General features: G+C 33.8%; 1 protein-coding gene across 4 annotated transcripts in view; it reads right to left on the reverse strand.

Annotated features, from left to right (window-relative positions):
• The window catches only part of CACNA2D1 (calcium voltage-gated channel auxiliary subunit alpha2delta 1), a 497,098-nt gene that overhangs the window by 20,665 nt on the left and 454,993 nt on the right, over window positions 1-21,440 (reverse strand). For 2 of the 4 annotated variants that reach the window (XM_008976323.4, XM_003822741.5), the window contains exons 22-31: window positions 16,546-16,622; window positions 15,226-15,246; window positions 14,476-14,536; window positions 7,403-7,500; window positions 4,724-4,811; window positions 3,625-3,687; window positions 2,831-2,934; window positions 1,835-1,921; window positions 543-610; window positions 129-167 (exon numbers count right to left, since the gene is read on the reverse strand). In XM_008976323.4, the coding sequence (XP_008974571.1) occupies window positions 129-167; window positions 543-610; window positions 1,835-1,921; window positions 2,831-2,934; window positions 3,625-3,687; window positions 4,724-4,811; window positions 7,403-7,500; window positions 14,476-14,536; window positions 15,226-15,246; window positions 16,546-16,622 (706 nt within the window). The remainder of the gene's footprint in view (window positions 1-128; window positions 168-542; window positions 611-1,834; window positions 1,922-2,830; window positions 2,935-3,624; window positions 3,688-4,723; window positions 4,812-7,402; window positions 7,501-14,475; window positions 14,537-15,225; window positions 15,247-16,545; window positions 16,623-21,440) is intronic. The other 2 variants (XM_008976325.4, XM_008976324.4) reach the window with 1 other exon arrangement.

Genomic DNA, 21,440 nt, shown 5'->3' on the forward strand with positions numbered 1-21,440 from the left:
TTCACATTTCCATAGAATTTTTTAGCCTTTGATTAAAAATTCCTGCATATTTTTTCATCACTATAGTCTTAGCAAGAGTAACACAAGGAAATATTGTACTCAAAAGTGATTTTAAATAGTTTTCTTACGTCACTGTTTCTTTTGCAGTCACAAACTGGACCAGCACACTGAAAGACAAAAATGCGATTATCACCTCACTTTTAAAAGTTGGATTTTAATTATATTATTACCATGTTATAATTAGAAATTCTGGAATAATTTATCCAGTAGAAAAATAAGATTAAACAGTCTAGTGTATAAGAAACAAGTTTTATCTTATTAGAAAACTTGCATTGCATGTTATAACCTTGAAATACTTCTATTACATATTACATATTGACTAATTTAAACAAAAAAAGCTTTGAAAAAATAGGAATTCAGAATTCTACTTCAGTGTAGTGGTACTGAGAATGTATTTGCCACTGTATAAGGACCTTATATTTTTTTCTATTGAATTATGAAAACATTAAACATAGCATAAGAATTTTTTTAAAATATCTTACCGGATCTCTGATTGAGGTTTTGGTGAAATTCTCTATCCAGGAATTTACATCAATTTTAATTCCAACAACTGAAAAATTAATTTGAATTAATTCAAAGGTATAATTAGATATAATACAACCTTTGCAATATGACAGTTATTTTGATAGCAAGTATCAGACTATAGTTTATTACAGAAGTTTTAGTTTTGTGTTCTTCATTAAGAAATAATGCTAATAGCTCTTAAACTATTACATAAATTGTAACATATTCACAAGAGTGTATTCATTAGCCACAACCTGACCAATTAACTAATACAATAAGCTAAATAAAAAACAGTAGTGTCAGGAGAGCCTCATAAACTTGAGGTCATTCAAACGGTACATTTTAAGAGGTTTCCCTAACCCCACCAGTGCTTGCAGTAGGTGCTTAATAAATCTTTGCTGAAAGAGTGAACAGATGAATGGATGAGTAGGTGGGTTAGTAGGAGAGTGGGTGAATAAATGAATGGCTGAGAGAATAACTGATTTAGTAAGTAATTGAGCAATTGAGTGAATGAAGGAATAGGTAAGTGAGTTAGTGAGTAAGTGATGGAGTGAATTCATGTAATAGATCCGCTGATGGGGTAAAGCTGTCCTCAGGAGCAGGAAGGCTCAAAATACTCTCCTTTAAAACTTCAAACACTGAATCATACAATCAAAAAAACTAATAGCTTTTACTTTATTGTATTCACTCACTCTAGCCCACTTCCGATCCTCATTAATGCTCACTTTTACTATGTTTGTTTACTTGCCTATTTTTCCAAAAAGTCATTTTTCTATATATTTTATAGCAAGTTTTTAACTGAGCCCTACCTAATTCACTTTAACAGACGCCTATTAGAATATAGTATAAATATGCCATATTTATCTTTTCCCTCAGGGCTGGAAACTTAACTTTTTTGTACAAATATGTAACTCCTTGGCCATATAACTTTGTACGTATTTTAAAGTATTAAGAGAGACTTCTGGAGTGGGGTTGCTAATCCAACATTAAAAATTTTGATTATTATACTAAATTGATTCCATAAATTTGTGTCAGAGTATAAACATACACACTGTTTTGAAAATTCCTCAAATCTATGTAGTATCAATTTGATTTTATCCCAACTTCAGAGGTAACTAGTCATATTTTATTTAATTTTTTTAAGTGTGCATGCCTTTATTTTGTTTGAGACCTTTGGATGACCTTCTTGATAAACATTGCCAGTTTATAATATAAATGCCAAGTAACATTTAATTGTGATTGTGTTTTTGTATTTAATATTTATCCTTACCTGCAGGTTTAAGAAGTTTCCCTTGAATATATATTTCTACAGCTTTGCTTACCATAATGCCCGATTCATAGGCACCAGGTCCACTTTCTAAAAAAAAAAATAAATCAATAAAACACCTATCAAGATATATTGAATAATAATATTGATTTTCCGTCATTAGATACAGATGGATAGTATTTTGCTTAAAAATTCTAGCATCTACAAACTATAAAAATGTTTATGCTCTCCTTCCTCTCTTCTTCCGTTGTATACACTAGGCTAACTGGTATATCCATGAATTGGTTTGTATTAATTGATTCGGGGACATTAATTAGCTTGGTTGCATCTGCTTTCACAACATAATGAATACATGCCAAATCTCTACTTCACAACATTTGTTAAAATATTAAGGAGTTCTGCTGAAGTGAAGTGGAAAGATTGATCCTGGATGCATAAAACTGACTTTGTCTTTTATAAGACATATGTCACTGGGCAAAACTTTGAAATTCTCTGAACTTGTTTCCCCATTTATGAAAATGAAGGTAAATACTACCTATGTGCAAAGATGTTCAGGGATTAAATTACAAGGTTTTTGGGAAATAAGTCAATAAAATATCTTAAAAGATAAGCTATTATTAATTGTATAATTATATTTTATAATACTGGTAAAATGTAATTAGTCAATGGAATTACTCTATTTAATTCCTTAAATGTTTTTCAATACATTTTCAGTTGTAATATGAGGGATTATCTACATGTGTTTCTATTTCTTATGCATGCCTAACAGATATGCTATCTCTAAATTACTGGAAGACTGTTTGCTGTGTATGCATTTTGCCTCTTCAACTAAATGATGTTTCTTTTCTATTTTCCTAATGCCTTGCAAATACTCTATTTTTAATGATGACTATTCTGAGTAGTTAACATAAAATGTAGTGATTTGGGGGGAGAGCAGATAGTAGCAGTAATTTATTATTTAAAAAATTGAGAAAAGCTGAATTCCAAAGCAATACTTACTGTTAAAGTAGGGAGCAGTGAAAACATAGTTATCATTATCTAGGCTCCTTTTATAGAAGCTGTCCTCATATGTCTCTGGGTTTTCTTGCCAATTTTCTCCAGCCCTAAGGAGGAAATGGCTCATCATTTGTATTCTTTAATCTACCTGATAACCTACTTTATCCTATGTGGACTTGCTGAGCTTTACAGATACGCCTACATCTCAGGTATGTCTAAAGAAGTTAGTGGTAATTGATAGCATAACTGATACTCATTACTGAGCAATGCATCAGCATAGCACTAAATTAAGAATCAGAAAAAGCTAACTCCTAGTTTTACTCCGTTGTTTACTAGTCAGGTAACAGGACAAGTAAGTTAATAGGTCAATTAATGTTAGTAAGCATTGGTGCCTACTCAGCCTACTTCATGGACTGTTACGAAGATAATAGAGATAAGATGCATCAAAGAAGAGTGAAAGATAATAAAGTGCTACATAAATATTGCTGATTGGTTATAATCATTGTGTTCATTTCACTGGTTTAGCTTGTATCTACAAAGAGAAAAATCTCTTTAAACGTCTCTTAAATGTTGTAATAAACATATTTGGCAAGCAAAAACATCATTGAAGAATTTTATAATGTCATTTTTCAGAGAAATAAAATCTTTTAATAATGTAAATACTGTAAACAATGGCTCCAATGTAATCTAATGGCAATCAGTTTATTTGAAGAATGGCTTCCTTAAGCAGAAATGTACAAATCCTTGGCACAGTCTTTTGTAATGTACTTGTTTTTACAGATGTTATTTGAACTTACTCTTTGGGATAAACTCTGGTAATCCCACCATCAGTCACAACAAATCGTGCTTTCACTCCCTTGCTGAAACAGAAGACAAAAGAAGGAAACGTTCTATTGAACATATTCTAAAATACAAAGTTAGGTGTTGGTGATACAAAGAGAAGTAAGTTTAGGAAGTAAAGGAAATATATCAATAGATACACAACTATTTTAATAATTTAAATATCTATTAAATTTGTACTTGAAGGATGTTTAAGGAAGACATCTCATAGGAAATAATGACTGAGGTGCATTTTGAACATGGAGTATGAATTGACAGCAATGACACAGAAAGCAGGAAGGTATCACTTGTAGAGAGGAATGTATACATAAGGGAGAGCTACCAGAGATGGCTGGTGTTTGGTATAGAAAAAAAAGTAAGACAAAAGGAGAGAAACAGTAAGAAGTAAAGTTTCAAGTGCAAGTTCCTCAATGGTCAGCTAATGAATGATTTTGAATTCCATCTTAGAGAGCTTCACCTGTATCTTGAACTTAGAACTGCATTTTAGGAGTTAGATTCTGGCCACTATGTATTGTATGGAGAATTGACTAGAAGCTGCATGTGGAGGAATGGAGAACACTAAAGGCAGAAAAATCAGTTGCTGTGATTTCTTAGAAATGGGATCTTAGGGCCTTCATTATGAGGTAGAGAAGAAAACATTGCTAGGAGAAATATTTAGCATTTAGTGACTGAAAATGGGGTGGAGAAGAGATTTTAAATAAGAATCATACTCAGATTTTCTCAACTGGATGTATGGTAGTGCTATTAGAAATCCAAATAAACACTGACTAGAAATCCTACTTTAGCACAAACAGAAACACACAATCATGCCCATTTAATTTGGTTTATTCACCCTGAAGTGTATGTGCATGAAAAGTTGAGTAATAGCAGACATTAGTACTGAAAAACACCCACAACTGAAAATGCAAGTTGTCAACAACTGTATAGTGATTTTCTTGAGGAATATTAAACATTATTAATGAACTGTAAATTTATGAGATTCATACCCAATTTCCACAGGAGAAACTAAATTGAAATGCAGAATACATATTTTTATTAATAAGAACAAATACTTACATATTTTTCTGCTTACTCCAGTAATTTTGGACAAGTTCATTTGTAAAGCCTGCATCAAGCAAGACTCTATTAATCAAATCCGCGTTACCTAACACAGAAAAAGAAGATCATCAGTTACACTCACATTTCTAAAATTATGATCATAATGAAAAATATATTTTCTATTTCCAAAAGCAATTTAGAGTAGATATTTCTATGAATTTTAAAATATATTCCACATTCATTTTCTTTGTAATTTTAATATTGTTCATCTTGCCTCACAGTTTTTCAGGAAATGAATGGATTTAGTAGTAGAAAAATCAATTCTAAATGAGCCAAATTATTTTGTAAATTTTATCAAAATAAGAAATAAGCTATGTTAAGAAACAGGAAATAGTCCTTCTTTTGTGTTTTTGTTTATTTCTGTATGGTAGCATGGCGAGTCCCAACCATCATAATTTTATGACAATTTAATGTATACACACATAAAATTTTATATATGTATATACAATTTATATATATAGAAACAGAACTACCACTGAAATTATCAAGTAAAAACATTCAACAAAAAGTTACTGTCTACTTTCACTTTCATTTGTTATAAGAAAAGCTATTTTCATTCTTTTCTATCACAAATATCAAAACATAGGATAATCTTGGAGTAAATAAGACTATGAAAAATTCAGTGCCGCATATCGAGGAGCAAGGAATGGAATGAGCATCACAGAGCAGTACAATCCCAAGAATGTTTTTGAAATCTACTGGTATTGGTCAAAGAACCAATACCTAAGTAGATAATAGGTTGTCATTTCTAGAATAACTGAAGCGCATATTAGCCCAAGTTTAAAGATAATTGAGGAAGCAGGTGATGAGGATCAAAGGCCAATTATTACATATTCTTAAACAAAAACCTCTGCCTTCTTCCCATTCTCCTTGTTCCTCTAAACCCATTAAGCTCTGAAATACCCTAACAGGTACCCTCTGAAATTGCACATTTACGATAAAATTTGACTTTTTCAGATAAAGAATATATGTTCTTAACATCCTATTACTATACAACATGGTGGTGAGATAGGCTGGAAACATTTTTGTTGCTTTTAATTATTTTAAGTTAATATATCTTACACCTGGGATTAAAGGATCAATTTAATCCCTATTTTGGAGTACATTTTAAGTCATTCTAGACACTCTTTTTTACTATATTATTTTAGAAACTGAATCATTTAAAAAACAGTTCATTTGGAAAGTAAATGTTCTAATTGCCTCCAATCCCTTTAGGTAAAACAAAATAAATAGATACAGATATAAAAAAGAATGATTCCAATTTTCATGGTGTTCTGAAAAGTTATATGTTAGGAAAAACATTTCTGATAAACTCATTTTTGCAAGGAATATGAGAGTGTTTCATAATTTTGGTATCCAATTAAAGGAACATTCAACAATCTTATTACAGTTCTCTCTTAGAAATGCCTAGTACTCATTAATAGGAAATAAACAATGACATAAAATAACATTTCAAAGGCACTGGCTCAGTCTCAGTGAGCTCGCACTGAGTAGAAAGGTTTGGCATCATCATGTTAAGACAATGATCAATGTAAACTCTGGCTCCCATGACAGGTTTTCAGAGTGGCTCACTGAAGCCGCTAACTAATTTGTGCTAAAGTGAAGGAGCTAGGAAGTTATTTCTTGTCATATGCAATAAATCGAAGTTAAGAGGCAGCTTTAAGAAAGGCTTTGCCTTTTTGATAACTGATAAAGTGCTTTGACCCTTCCTGATAGAAAGATAAATAATTGAAAAACAAAAAGAAGGGAGGAGGAGAAGGAAAAGGAGAGAGGGAGGGAGAGAGAACAAAGAGACTCCTCTTTGAGAGAGAACCAAAAAAGTCAATTATGTGTACTTATTCTTTTTTCAATTTTATTTATGAAGATAAATTTTGCCATGAATTTGGTTTTCCTCTTATTTCCCATTTGTACGGTATTTGTTTTGGTAGTGCTTTTATAATAAATATTTTTAGAAGAAAAAATGATTTAGATTTTTTAATGATTTAAAAGCCAAGAATCCATAATTTTCTATTAAGCTTAGAGTATGAATGATGCAAATTTACCTGAAAGACAAATATAATGGTTAAAAACTAATTACTAATTTTCTGTTGTCTATTTTAATTTGATTTACCTCATAAATGAAAAATTACAGAAGCATGATTTTTTAAGACATAAAGTTAATTTGTGATCAAAATAGAATGTCAGGAAGGAAGAAAATCATTAAGTGATATTTCTTTATACTTCAGTTTTTATTCTACCCATATTAAAACTCATTATATTATTTGAAGCATATAAATAAATTTATAAAAATGTACGTTTTCCTCTACCAGGCAAAATGCTATAAAAAACCTTCAAAAGATCATTCAAAATTAAATTTCCTAAATTTGAGAGGAGCTAACATGAGTGTGCCATATTTACGTTTAACCATTTGAAAGAATATATTACCTTGTTTTGAAAATTTGATTTAACTAAATAATGAAATAACATTTCTTTAGTTTGCAAAATTAAGGATCAAATTGTTACATTTTACTATTAAAAAGTTGTAAAGTAAATAAACAACCAGCACAATATAAAGTAATATGATTATCGTATCCTATGATATACTATAAACCAATAGAACCACACTCAAGCAATCATTTTGAATTAATGCATACTTACATGATGGGTTGTTTGGAGTTTTTCTATCAATAAACTCGTTGAAATTTAAAAGAAATTCAGTGTTATTATCCGATATTTTCAGGTCATTGCAGTAATCTCTGCAAAAAAAAAAAACATTTTGAGATATTAGGTATTAAAATCAAAACTGTACAGGGTAATTAAAGGTAGTGAAAACACTATCTTTTTTTTTTATTAGCCACAAGACTTTGCAAACTGTTGAGCTTCTTGTTACTTCCATTTCCTCACTTCTATAATTGACCAATACTTTACCAGTAAGTGGTGATTATAGGCAATATGAATTAAACATTTGGCCTTTGGACAGTAGGTGCTCAATAAATATTAGGTTTTGGTGTAGTTATACTATTATCATTGTATATCCTAGATTTAGGAGTCTCATATAGCAATTAAAACAGAAATCTGGGGCATCGGGGGCAAGGGGAGGGAGAGCATTAGGACAAAAACCTAATGCATGCGGGGCTTAAAACCTAGATGACAAGTTGATAGGTGCAGCAAACCAACATGGCACGTGTATACCAATGCAACAAACCTGCACGTTCTGCACATGTATCCCTGAACTTAAAAAAAAAAATTGCCTGGAGTTACACACATACACAAACACAACTGAGTGGACATAAAGCTAGTGAAATCTGAATAATATCAGTGGATTGTGTTTATGTCAGTTTCCTGGTTGTGATACTGTGTTAAACTTATACAAGAGGTTGCCATTGAAGGAAACTGAGTAAAAGGTATATAGGTTCTCTCTGTATTATTTCTTGCAACTGCATGTGAATCTATGACTGTCTGAAAATAAAAATTTAGACAATAAAAAAGCCCAGAAATCTTAAAGTTCATTACATGTTAATATATTTTAATAAAATATTACCATTATTTTAAAAAAGATTTTAAAAAGTGGCAATGTTTTACATATTTGCAAATTATCTTTAATTCCTGACAAGAGAAGACAAGTATGTCTCTGCAATCAATTGCAAGAGTTTGTTTTGGTCTATAGAGAAAATTTGTCCTCACAGAGACGAGAGGCTTGTTTTTCTTCAGATATTGCGGCTGTTCTGTTTTTGATAACATACTGAAACTTGTTTATTTGTAATTCATTGATGGGTAGTTGTAACATGGAATCTGAAACAATATTAATAGTTTTTTTGCCTTCTGTTACATTAAAATTCCATATTCTTTCTTATACTTTAAATGAATCTTTTAAGCATCCGTGATTTTGTAAAATCATAAACTGGTTATTTAGAAAATGAGTTGTGTACAACTTCCAAATAATGACACATTATACAATATTGAAAATTTACACTCATTATTATCTTCAACTAAGTAAGTATTGGGAAGGAATCATGTACATAGTAGCGTATACAACTTTCCCAAAATTCTAATTTTCATTGGAAAGCTCAGTTTCTGTCATTGGCAGCAAATACTCTTAGTTGTTTTCTTCGAAGTCAAAAGCTCATCTGATTTATTTTTGAGAAACTATCTGCTGGCTATCCAAATCTGAATAACCATAGTTCTGTAATTTGTTCTTTCAAGTAATGTTACATTTAAAAAAAAGCAGAAAACACCTTGTTCACTTCCTAACACAATCATACAAGTCCTTTATTTTTTTGAGACATCCAAGTTACTCTGGGATGCAGTAGCACTTCTAGTTTTATGACATATAATATTAAAAGACATGCACTCAAGGGGAAAACTTCAATAAAATTTATAATTCTGAAATCAGGTAGCGTGATGTCTCTAGCTTTGTTCTTTTTGCTTAGGATTGTCTTGGCTATATGGGCTCTTTTTTGGTTCCATATGAAATTTGTTTTTTTTCTAATTCTGTGAAGAAAGTCAATGGTAGCTTGATGGGTATAGCATTGAATCTATAAATTACTTTGGGCAGTATGGCCATTTTCATGATATTGATCTTCCTATCCATGAGCATGGAATGTTTTTCCATTTGTTTTTGTCTTCTCTTACTTCTTTGAGCAGTGGTTTGTAGTTCTCCCTGAAGAGGTCCTTCACACACATCCCTTTTAAGTTGTATTCCTAGGTATTTTATTCTGTTTGTAGCAGTTGTGAATGGGTGTTCACTCATGATTTGGCTGTTTGTCTATTATTGGTGTATAGGATTGCTTGTGGCTGGGCACAGTGGCTCGCGCCCATAATCCCAGCACTTTGGGAGGCTGAGGCAGGCAGATCACGAGGTCAAGAGTTTCAGGCCAGCCTGGCCAAGATAGTGAAACCTCGTCTCTACTAAAAATACAAAAAATTAGCCAGGCATGGTGGTGGGCACCTGTAATCCCAGCTACTTGGGAGGCTGAGGCAGGTGAATCGCTTGAACCCAGAAGGTGGAGGTTGCAGCGAGCAGAGATCATGCCATTACACTCCAGCCTCAGAAACAAAAGCGAGACTCTATCTCAAAAAAAAAAAAAAAAAAAAAGGAATGCTTGTGATTTTTGCACATTGATTTTTTATCCTGAGACTTTGCTGAAGTTGCTTATCAGCTTAAGGAGATTTGGGGAAGAGACAATGGGGTTTTCTAAATATACAATCATGTCATCTGCAAACAGAGACAATTTGACTTCCTCTCTTCCTATTTGAATACCCTTTATTTCTTTCTCTTGCCTGATTGCCCTGGCCAGAACTTCCAATACTATGCTGAATAGGAGTGGTGAGAGAGTGCATCCTTGTCTTGTGCCTTTTTCAAAGGGAATGCTTCCAGCTTTTGCCCATTCAGTATGATATTGGCTGTGGGTTTGTCACAAATATCTCTTATTATTTTGAGATATGTTCCATCAATACCTAGTTTATTATGAGTTTTTAGCATGAAGGGGTGCTGAATTTCGTCGAAGGCCTTTTCTGCATCAATTGAGGTAATCGTGGTTTTTGTCATTGGTTCTATTTATCTGATGGATTACAAGGCTACAGTAACCAAAACAGCATGGTACTGGTACAAAAACTTAAACCACTGGAACAGAACAGAGGTCTCAGAAATAACGCCACACATCTACAACCATCTGATCTTTGACAAACCTGACAAAAACAAGCAATAGGGAAAAGATTCCCTATTTAATAAATGGTGTTGGGAAAACTGGCTAGCCACATGCAGAAAACAGAAGCTGGACCCCTTGCCTACACCTTATACAAAAATTAACTCAAGTGGATTAAAGACTGAAATGTAATACCTAAAACCATAAAAACCCTAGAAGAAAACCCAGGCAGTACCATTCAGGGCATAGGCATGGGCAAAGCCTTCATAACTACAACACCAAAAGCAATGGCAACAAAAGCCAAAATTGACAAATGGTATCTAATTAAACTAAAGAGTTTCTGCACAGCAAAAGAAACTATCATCAGAGTGAACAGGCAACCTACAGAATGGGAGAAAATTTTTGCAATCTATCCATCTGACAAAAGGCTAATATCCAGAATCTACAAAGAACTTAAATTTCCAAGAAAAAAACAAACAACTCCATCAAAAAGTGGGCAAAGGATATGAACAGACAGTTCTCAAAATAAGACATCTATGCGGCCAACAAATGTATGAAAAAAAGCTCATCACCACTGGTCATTACAGAAATGCAAATCAAAACCACAATGAGATACCATCTCATGGCAGTTAGAATGGCGATCATTGGAAAGTCAGGAAACAATAGATGCTGGAGAGGATGTGGTGGAATAGGAATGCTTTTACACTGTTGGTGGGAGTGTAAATTGGTTCAACCATTGTGGAAGACAGTGTGGCGATTCCTCAAGGATCTAGAACCAGAAATGCCATTTGACCCAGCAATCCCATTACTGGGTATATACCCAAAGGATTATAAATCATTCTATAAAGACACATGCACATGTATGTTTATTGCAGCATGGTTCAGAACAGCAAAGACTTGGAACCAACCCAAATGCTGATCAATGATATAGACTGGATAAAGAAAATATAACACAAATGCCCCATGGAATACTATGCAGCCATAATAAGTTCATGTCCTTTGCAGGGACATGGATGAAGCTGGAAGCCATCATTCTCAGCAAACTAACACAGGAACAGAAAAACAAACACCGCATGTTCTCACTCATAAGTGGGAGTCGAACAATAAGAACACATGGACACCAGGGAGGGGAACATCACACACTGGGGCCTGTTGGGGGGCAAGGGGAGGGAGAGCATCAGGACAAATTACTAATGCATGTGGGGCTTAAAACCTAGATGATGTGTTGATAGGTGCAGAAACCACTACAGTACATGTATACCTATGTAACAAACCTGTACGTCGTGCACATGTATCCCAGAAGTTAAAGTAAATTTTTTTTTAAAAAGTGTGTGTATATATATATATATATATATACACACACACACACTGTTCAAAACAGCACATATATATATATATATTTATTTATTTATTTATAATCAAGCCCATAAAGGGCTTAACATACATTAATTGAAGTGGACATTCATTGGCCTGTCCCACAAGCCAAATACTCTCCCTTCTCAAGTACTTTCTCCTTCTCTAAACACGTAAGTAAATTTCAGTCTTCTAGTCAGCTGTATTGATATCATTCAGCTATAAAAAAGTACTGATACGTGCAACAACATGGATGAACCTTGAAAACATCATGCTACGTGACAAGGCAGATACAAATGGTCACATATTGTATTGTTCCATTTATACGACGTGTCTAGAACAAGCACATAGCCATAAGAGACAGAAAATAGATTAGTGGTTGTTTGGGTCTGGGGAGGGTTGGGGAAGGATGGGTAGGTAACATTTAAGGTTACAGAGTTTCTCTTTATGATGATGAAAATGTTCTAAAATTAATTCTAGTGATAGTTGTACATGACACGACTACTCAACCCTGTCTTTGTAGAGAAAGCAGCCAAAGACATTCCAGAAACAAATAAGCATCACTGTGCTCCAACAAAAATTTATGTTTAAAATTGATAGCTGATCTACAGGATGTAGTTTGATGGTCCGTAGTTTAGAGTGTGGGGGACCATACTGGTACAGCAGGACTTGGTGGAAGAGCATTTGAAAGCTATAATATAAAGCACAGATAATCATAAAGACAATATACAAGCACTGGCTCGTATTTAGCAGATGAGAAATACGATTTTTTTCACATTTTAGAAACTCTCTCTGGTTACAGAACAGAGACAGCATTAAGAAATACGGGGTAAATATGAAAGTAGGGAGATCAAGTAAGAGGCAAATGTAGTAGTTTAGGTGAGAGAAGGCAGTGGCCTGGATTAGGGCAGAGGCAGCTAAGATTGACAGATACACTTGATACTCATACGACAGAACTGGCAAGACTGGTGATTGATTAGAAGTCGATACAAGAGAAAGGAAGCAGAGAAGGACAACTAACAGGTTTCAAGATTGCTCGTTTGGGAGGATGGCATTTTCTCCTCTGAGGCAACATAGGTAGAACTTTCCAAAGGAAACAATTATTTATAAGATGCTAAATCTGAAGCACATTGAAGAGATACTCTTGTCTGGTTTCCATGCGACGTGTCTCATACTGAAATATGTAAAGTCTGGAAATAGATATAATATAGGATTAAATAATATAATGTAATATCAATGAAACACATTTGTCTTTGTCTCTAGATATTTATGGCCATCATACAGATTTGGGAATTATGAACCTAACCTGTAGGCAGAGAACACATGGGTGGCTTGTGGTCTGAATGCAGTCTCAGATAAAAAGACAGCCTAGGCTAGCATCCTTTGCAGCCTTCTTATATGAGTGATCAGCAGAAGAAATGAAACTCATGAAAGAGACAGTGAATATGCAGCCAGAGAGGGAGTAAGAAAAACAGAATAGTGTGTCATCAAGCAAGAGAAAGCACACTGTCAAAGGACAGCATGATCAACAGTGTCACACACTAAAGGAAATTCAAGCAAGAGAAGCTTCTCAAGGATACGGGCATTCAAAAAGCCAAGAATATGCTTTGTTAACAGAGATTTTTCAAAAAACCCATATTCCTTACGTTAAAGTAGAAACAATTCAGAAATATCCTTTTGCAAGAATTAAAGGGTAACTCAGAACAATTTATATGCATCTTTGGGTTTTTGGAATAATTTAAGAAAAGTGAAAGATTAACAATCCAAGCTTCTATGTAAATTGTTCCCAATAATTTGGCCTAGATTAATAGGAATTATATTTGAATATTATATGTGTCTGTCATGGAATAGGAGTCAAAAACTGAGGAAAGGAAGAATAAAGAACACCCTGGGGTTACTGAATAGTTTCAAATAATTACAAGAAAACTGAGATGGAGAAAAAGATGTACATGTGTGATGAAGGGAGATTATAAGAGAGATAAATAAAATTGGGTAGAAAGAAATGAGGTGCAACTAAAAAACTATGTAAAGCAATGCCACTGTAAACATGTTCTCCCAGAAAGTTGAATTAGACCATTAAAAAAATCCATTATTATGTTCATTCTACCCCTACGTGTATAGATACACATAAATATTGGTACATATATGTGTATATATGTGTACATATGTGTATATACATATTCACAGGTAAAAATACACAATTTTCTATTACTGTTGGAAGCACTGTTTGTTCTACAAGAGCAAAGCCTATGTCCATCTTATTCCCATTGTTCCCAGAGTCTACATTGCTTAGCACATAGTAATTGCTTTTTTTTTGAGATGGAGTCTGACTCTGTCATGAGGCAAGAGTGCAGTGGCATGATCTCAGCTCCCTGCAACCTCCGCCTCCTGGGTTCAAGTGATTCTCCTGCCTCAGCCTCCCAAGTAGCTGGGACTACAGGTGTGTGCCACCATGCCCAGCTAATTTTTGTATTTTCAATGGAGACGGGGTTTCACCATGTTGGCCAGATAGTCTTGATCTTTTGACCTTGTGATCCACCAGCTTCGGCCTCTCGTATTTGAATGAGTAAAGAAATGAATAAATAAGATTTTGTTTCAGTTTTAAAGTAATTATTTCCTTTGATTCCATAATGTGATATGGAACTAACCCAGAGCAGTCTTGACTCAATTCTGAACTACTGTTGAAGGCCTAGCTACTGATAGAAGATGTATCAAAAATACAACAAAACCAACCTTGGTGCTATGAATGTATAGCCAGATTCTTCAAAATTATCTGGCTTCAGGGTTTCCGAATCTGCAAAGATAATGTTACAGGATTAGATAGGTAATTCCGAGTATATATCCAGAGATTCTATAACAATAAGAAGGCATGAGAAAGATTACCTAATAAGAAAAATTGAAAATAGAGTACTTACATCCTAAAATTGAAACATATCAATGAATATAAATGTCCTCAATGCTTCCCAAAATAATAAAATTATAACATGGATTAACTTCATAACATGGATCCCCACAGTTATTTCAAAGAAAATGCTATGTCTATAATTTTCTGATCTAACCCTACTATAACCAAATATCTTTTAAAAAGTGATTGATATGAATGTTATACCAGAGGTATTTTAAAGACCAATTATTTATATAAACAGTTTACCAATATTATGATACAGAAAACGATGTTAAAAAAACTCATTAATGCCTTTAGTGAGTTAATAACATTCCTCATATTAGGTATGAATTAGTAAGTGGAAGGATACAAAACAAAACTTCTTAAGTCCAAGAAAAAAACGTGAATGTGAACCAGCTTGCATATGAAAACACAACATATTCTTTCTACCATTCTTTTGCTGCTAAGTTTTGAGTGATCATGAAGGAAAATTTAGCAAATGAGAAGCACAGAGGATAATATCCAATAGGAAGGAAAATATCAGTGGAAATGTCAAGTGTACTAAACAGAAAGAAATTGAGCAACAAGAAAATACTTGCCCTTCATTTTGCCCTTTTTGGCTGTGAAAATCCATCAGAAAGAGAAAGCAGGGAAACAAAAAAAAAAAGAGGGTAAAGCAAAGGGGGTCACAAACAATATTTTATTCAATGACTTTCTTGAATAAAAATATTGTGCATAGATCAAAGGTTCATTTATGTACAGCTGTAGTCTGAGGAAAAAAAAGACATATTTTGAAGACTGGATAGTATGTCCTATCAATTATAACTAGATTACCCTCTCTGTACTGTGGTTATTTCAAGGGTCTGTTTTGCAAAGTGATTAATGCAGGTGTAATACCAATGACGTCAGGCTATAAACATAAGCATTTACTAATCAAAGACTCACGAGTTATCCCCTCATTTATCAATTGAAGAACTAGCTCATGCAGAATTGCTGGTTGTGAAAAGACCATCATATCTATCTATCAAGTGAAAGTGGAAATATAAATGTACTATGTATAATGCACTATGAACACCAGGCCTGCTGCGGGCAAGAAAGAACTGACAGAGAAATGAAAGAAACTGTAGCTTACTTTAAGATCAGATGTAAAATATATATGTATATATTTGGTATTGTTTTGTATTTTACTTCATCCTCACAGAAAAATTTAAGGTTGTTAGCAATAATCGGCAGTGTGCAAAGGATATGATGGTCATTTTACTTTACAAAATCTAGTCACCCAAAACAAAATAAACAATAACTTGAAGTATGCACTAGTATTAATTACTCTACATTCCAAATGAGGCTTAAAAAAATCCATTTGCATTACTGAGACATTAATTTGGATTACAAAAAGAAAGTTAATTGCCAAACCAAAGCCAAAGACCAGTGCAATTTAATTTATTCAAAGTAGAAGAGTAGATGTGAAGCACAATATTATTCTGGCCAAATGCAAAATAAATAAATAAATAACCAGAAACAAATAAAAGGAAAGAAAAGGAAAAGCTTTACTAGCACAGTGCCATGAGAGTAGAGACTATGTTGATAAGTAGCATGTGAAACATTTTGCTCCAGCTAGCAGACCCTTAAAACGACAGCAACAGGACACAGCACTGCAATGATTCTATGAGCACATAGCAAGGCAGGGAAGGGTGGTGGGGACTGCCAGTGAGACTGGAGTACCTGCTCATATTCTATCCATGTAGAATATTTCTTGTTCCTTGCATGTTTGGAATGGGTTAGAATCATTGCTGTAGATTTGGTAATAACACCTACTAAAATATTTCATAAGCCTTGGGTATTCCAAAATCTAGACGTATTTAAACATCTGATACTAGGAGATAACAAATGGACCCTGAAGTCACTTTCACAGTACTTACATCTGGCCTGAGTTATTGTCTCTTCTAGTTTGGCTTTTATATAGTAAAAACTGTAGGTTGGTAATACCAAGGCCAAACTGCAATAGAAACAAGAGAAGCATAAACACAAACAAACAAAAATGAAACATAACTTAAAAAAAAGACACATCAAGTTCATGGGAAAATCGAAAGATCTTCCTCATGGGAAGGAAAAGACATATTACTTTGACAAGAAAATGCATTCAGCAAATACAGTACTTAATTTCAGTCTTGCCATCCAGAGTCATCTAGCTCTCTACATTGTAGGGAATCAGAAGAGACAAGTGGAAAATAAGTTCCTGAATGAACCCATAAATTAGCCAAGGAAGGAGTGTCATGGCTCCCTACTATGTTTCCAGAAAATTATATTAAATTACTTTGAATTTTAACAAAAAATTGAAGAACATTAGGGGTATGTTTAAACAAGGTAAATACATAATACCATTTGGACACACTTCCTTAACATATTATATATAATGTTAAAGTGCTTTGTATAAAATGGACACTATTAAAATACAAATGGAAGAGTTACTATTATCATTACTTTTTTTTTTTTTTTTTTTTTTGGAGACAAGGTCTCACTCTATCCCCCAGGCTGGAGTGCAGTGGTTTCGATCATGACTCATCACAGCCTAAATCCCCTGGGCTCAATCGATCCTCCCACTTCAGCCCCCGAAGTAGCTGGGACCATAGGCACATGCCACCATGCCCAGCTAATGTTTGTATTTTAGTAGTGACGGGGTTTACACTATGTTGCCCAGGCAATCTGCCTGCCTCAGATTCCCAAAGTGCTGGTGTTACAGGCATGAGCCTCCACACCTGGCCATTATCATTACTATTGAACAATGCATAAAGTCATCTAAAATATATTCTTTTGAGGGATTAAATACCTACTATTTTAAAACTCTAATCCTTGGGCAAGTTCTCTAGTACTAGTCTACTCATAGGCAAATTCAGATTCCTTTACTGCACTAACAGAAATTGTTTGCTAAGCTCATTAGTTTATACCCAATAGTAAAACTAAGTCATAGTATTTATTTCAAGTTTATTTACTGTGACTATTCCACATTATTTGGAAGATTGTTATTAGATGTAATAGGAAATGTATCTTGAGTTTTGTAGTTAACAAGAGCCATGGTGCTACTCTAGTCTTATGGTAGATGTCCAAAGCAGAGGAGAGTTCCAGTGAAAATCTTAGGCCAAATTCAGAATGTTTTAGACACAAAAAATGTCAGACAAGCTGGCCATCAAAACTTGCCTTAATGACTGCCCAAAATAAAAAGCTGTTAGGCAGGTAATCTTACTTATTTTGAAATTGCCAATTAATAAAATAAAATAATAAAACACATCAGAATTGTTAAAGGATTTCAGAATTTTATGCACTTTCTAATAACACAACTGCATATGTGTAATTCTCCTATTCTCAGGCTAATACTGAAATGTAGGACACAGCTTTTCCATATCCACATGTGCTATGGAGCCACATGATCTTTGCTATGCTTTGAATATAGAAGAAAACTTGTGAACAGTGGGTTTACCTCTAAAATGCCCAATCTAACTACTTTCCAAAAGTAATACTTGTTTAATGTAACCCACTTGGTCACCTTCAGCATCCACTTTTAATAGCTAGCTCAAATTTTAGTAATGTGCAGGAAAAGGTGTGTATATCTACGCTTTTGAGTATTTCCAGGCATGTGTAGATCCTTTAATTAATTAATTAATTTTTAATAATTTCAACTTTTAGATTTAGGGATTTGTAGATGTTCTGAATCACTTAAGCCTCACGTAGCCCCAGTTTTGGGAATGGATATCCTAACATCATTATATATTTTTATGGACAATATAGAATAGGGAAAAACATAAAATTTCAAAATTTCATTCTTATGACTATAAATATTAAAATTTCACTCTATGAAAAGGAAAAAAAGCAAGGGTTTATTTGCTAAAATTTAATTATACAATAAAGATAGCAAAATGAATGGATGCTTGTTACCTCCAATTCCCAAATCTTTCTCTATTATTAAGTAATTCATAGACTTTCCTTATGGGAAAAGGTCAGGGAAATAAAATGTTATGTAGATTTAATGAAAATTTCTATATTCATTTTATAGGTAACTTCCTTTAAGTGGAGGCAGAGATTAAAATTAAAATAAGCAGTGCAATCACTCTGACAGCAAGATGACCTTTCATGATTCACTTGCCATTTACAAAATGTACAGCAGAATTACTGAGCACTGAAGATTGTCTCCCACAAATTCTTCTCAAGGGAAATTAGGACATTTTTATTGCCCCATCAGCATTTATTGCTAAGAGAAACTTCTAATTAAAACCGATAACATTATATCATACAACTGCTAAAGTGTCACTGTATAAGCTTGGGTTACATCTAATATACCATAAATATAGTGTGGAAACCCATGAGGAAGAAAACAGAAGTTTTAAAACTGGCACATCTACTATGCGTTTTGCTGGCCTGTAAGTCTTTGGTTGTTATTAATAGCTATAGTCCGTTCTATAGAAAAACATAGCTATACTAAATTTAATTATGTCCATCTCAAGCCAAGTTAATTTTTCAACATATAGTCAGATAAGATCTTTATCAACATTCCTAGTCAATGGTGCTGTCATATACAATGTTTGCTGTCTCTGTCCATATAAAACTGATAGACCAAGACTGCTTTATTTCCTTCCAGAGATTAAAGTTTAATAAAGCAAGTGGCCACCAGATGAATAGTATAGCCCAGGCAGTGTTTTGTGACTGACAGAAACATGGTTAACTGAGTTAAGTGGACTATAACACACTTTTCAACTCATTTATCTCCATAAAAGTAAATTATTCTCTAAAAAAAGAGAAAGCATCCTATTAAAATAATTTATTACATTTCAAAATATGGTACTTGGATCAAGACTTAAGAAGAGAGAAATCACCAGATGAAAATTTTGTATCTCATTCATGAAATCAAAACATATCATGTTTTTTTCCTTCAACTTAGATGTAACATTTTGTTCTAAATTGCTCTTTGTGAATTTGTACAGTGATTCAGAAAAGTATTTCCAATGGAAATAGATTTAATCTGGCCCAAAGTTGGAGACTTGGAAAGCGAATGTGTGAGGAAATGCAAAGGTGGGAAAGTTGGGGCCTTGTCAGAGAACAGTGATATGTATGGTGATGGAAGTGGCAGAAATGACAGGACAGATAAATTGGGTTAGAAATGTGTGAAGGGACTATCAGACTTGGAAGTTCAAATTAAACTTGATGATGAAAATGGAAGGAGACAAAAGTTTTGTCAACAAAGAGTGACATGAACTCGAGAAAAGAACATTCACCGGCCCACACTGTGTATTATCACTGGGTGCATGCGGAAAAGAGGTTGAGCATAGAGGCCATTCGTGAGACACATAAAACACCCCAAAAGTGTCCTTATAACTGTAGGAGAGCCAACTATCACATTGTAAGGGTCAAAAGAACCCAGTTTTTCTCAGAATTTGTTCATCTAAGCAACAAAGACACAGAATGCATTCTCATACGATGCCCTGATACTTTGTTTTATCATAAAATCATCTCTCAAGAGACAGACCTTCAAGATTTCCTCTCTTTTTGCACCTTTTGACAAGTTAATCCAAAAATTGAAAGGTGGCAATAAGGAAGAGGGAGGAAAAAGAGTAACTTGTGTATACACATAAAGATTGTGCATGTATAAAGAAATGCCTAGAAATTAGAGATAGGAATCAGCTGATAGAAAAAAGTAAAATAATTAAAACGGCCATTCTGGTGTTTTGCAATATGCTCTCCTCTTCTGTCTATTCTACATGCAATCCTAGGAATACTAAAGGAGATAAGTTCCTATGATAATAACATAGGCTCCCATAAAAGCTTATGTGTATGTTCTGGGGAGTTGGTTTGATTTTTATTAGGAGAGAAATAGTTGAGTTCACCACAGCCTACATATTAACTGTATATTAATATGTAGTTAAAGAGACTTCCGTACTTAAATATTGCAATGGAAGTTCTGTACACCACTATATGAATTTGAAAGGATGAGACAGATTGAAAATTTCTTCAGTTGGAAAATTCTTCCATTTCTCCAAATTGAAATTCTTCAATTCTGTGAATATTTGTAGAGTGCCAACTATGTGCCACTGTCATACAAGCTGATGATTCAGAAGTAAATAAAGCAGGGAACAATCCCTGCCCTCTTGGAACTTACTAGTGAGAGAACAGATGATAATCAGTAGAAATAAGTTTCTCTATATATGTTTCGTGTGTGTGCATGATGTTAAATGTCAATAAGGGTTATGGAGAATATGAAGTGGAAGAGGGAGATAGAGTGTGGTGAAACATTATACATTTTAAATAGGATCGTTGGAGAAGGCCTTTCTGAAGAGATGAAAAGTAAGTAAAGATGGGAAGATGAGGGAATGAGCATGTGACTGTTTGGGAAAAGTAATTCCAGGCAGAAGTAATTTCATATACAAAAGTTCTGAGGCAGATGAGTGCCAGTGTTTATGTTGTGTGGCAAAAAGGACAGCGTGGCTTAACCAGGGACTTTTCAGTGGAGAATCTGGAAGATAAATTCACAGAGCTGACGGTGAGTAAGGTCAAATGATTTACGCCACTGATGGCCATGCCAGACTTCGGGTGTCAGACTGAATGAGGTAGCAAATTTACTGGTGGGCATTGAGTAGAGAAATGAAACAGTCTACTCAAGGGTTAAGATCCTTCTTGTGATTGTGTTGAGAACAGAAATAGTGATAGAAGATGGAGATACAGATGCAAGTAGTTATGTACTCTAATAGTGGGAGTTCTTTCTGACCACTTCTATTTTTCTCTGTGAAATGGAGAGCAAATTCATCACCTGAGCGAAAATGATGAGACA

Source organism: Pan paniscus, chromosome 6 (genome assembly GCF_029289425.2).
Source record: "Pan paniscus chromosome 6, NHGRI_mPanPan1-v2.0_pri, whole genome shotgun sequence".
Classification (NCBI taxonomy): domain Eukaryota; kingdom Metazoa; phylum Chordata; class Mammalia; order Primates; family Hominidae; genus Pan; species Pan paniscus.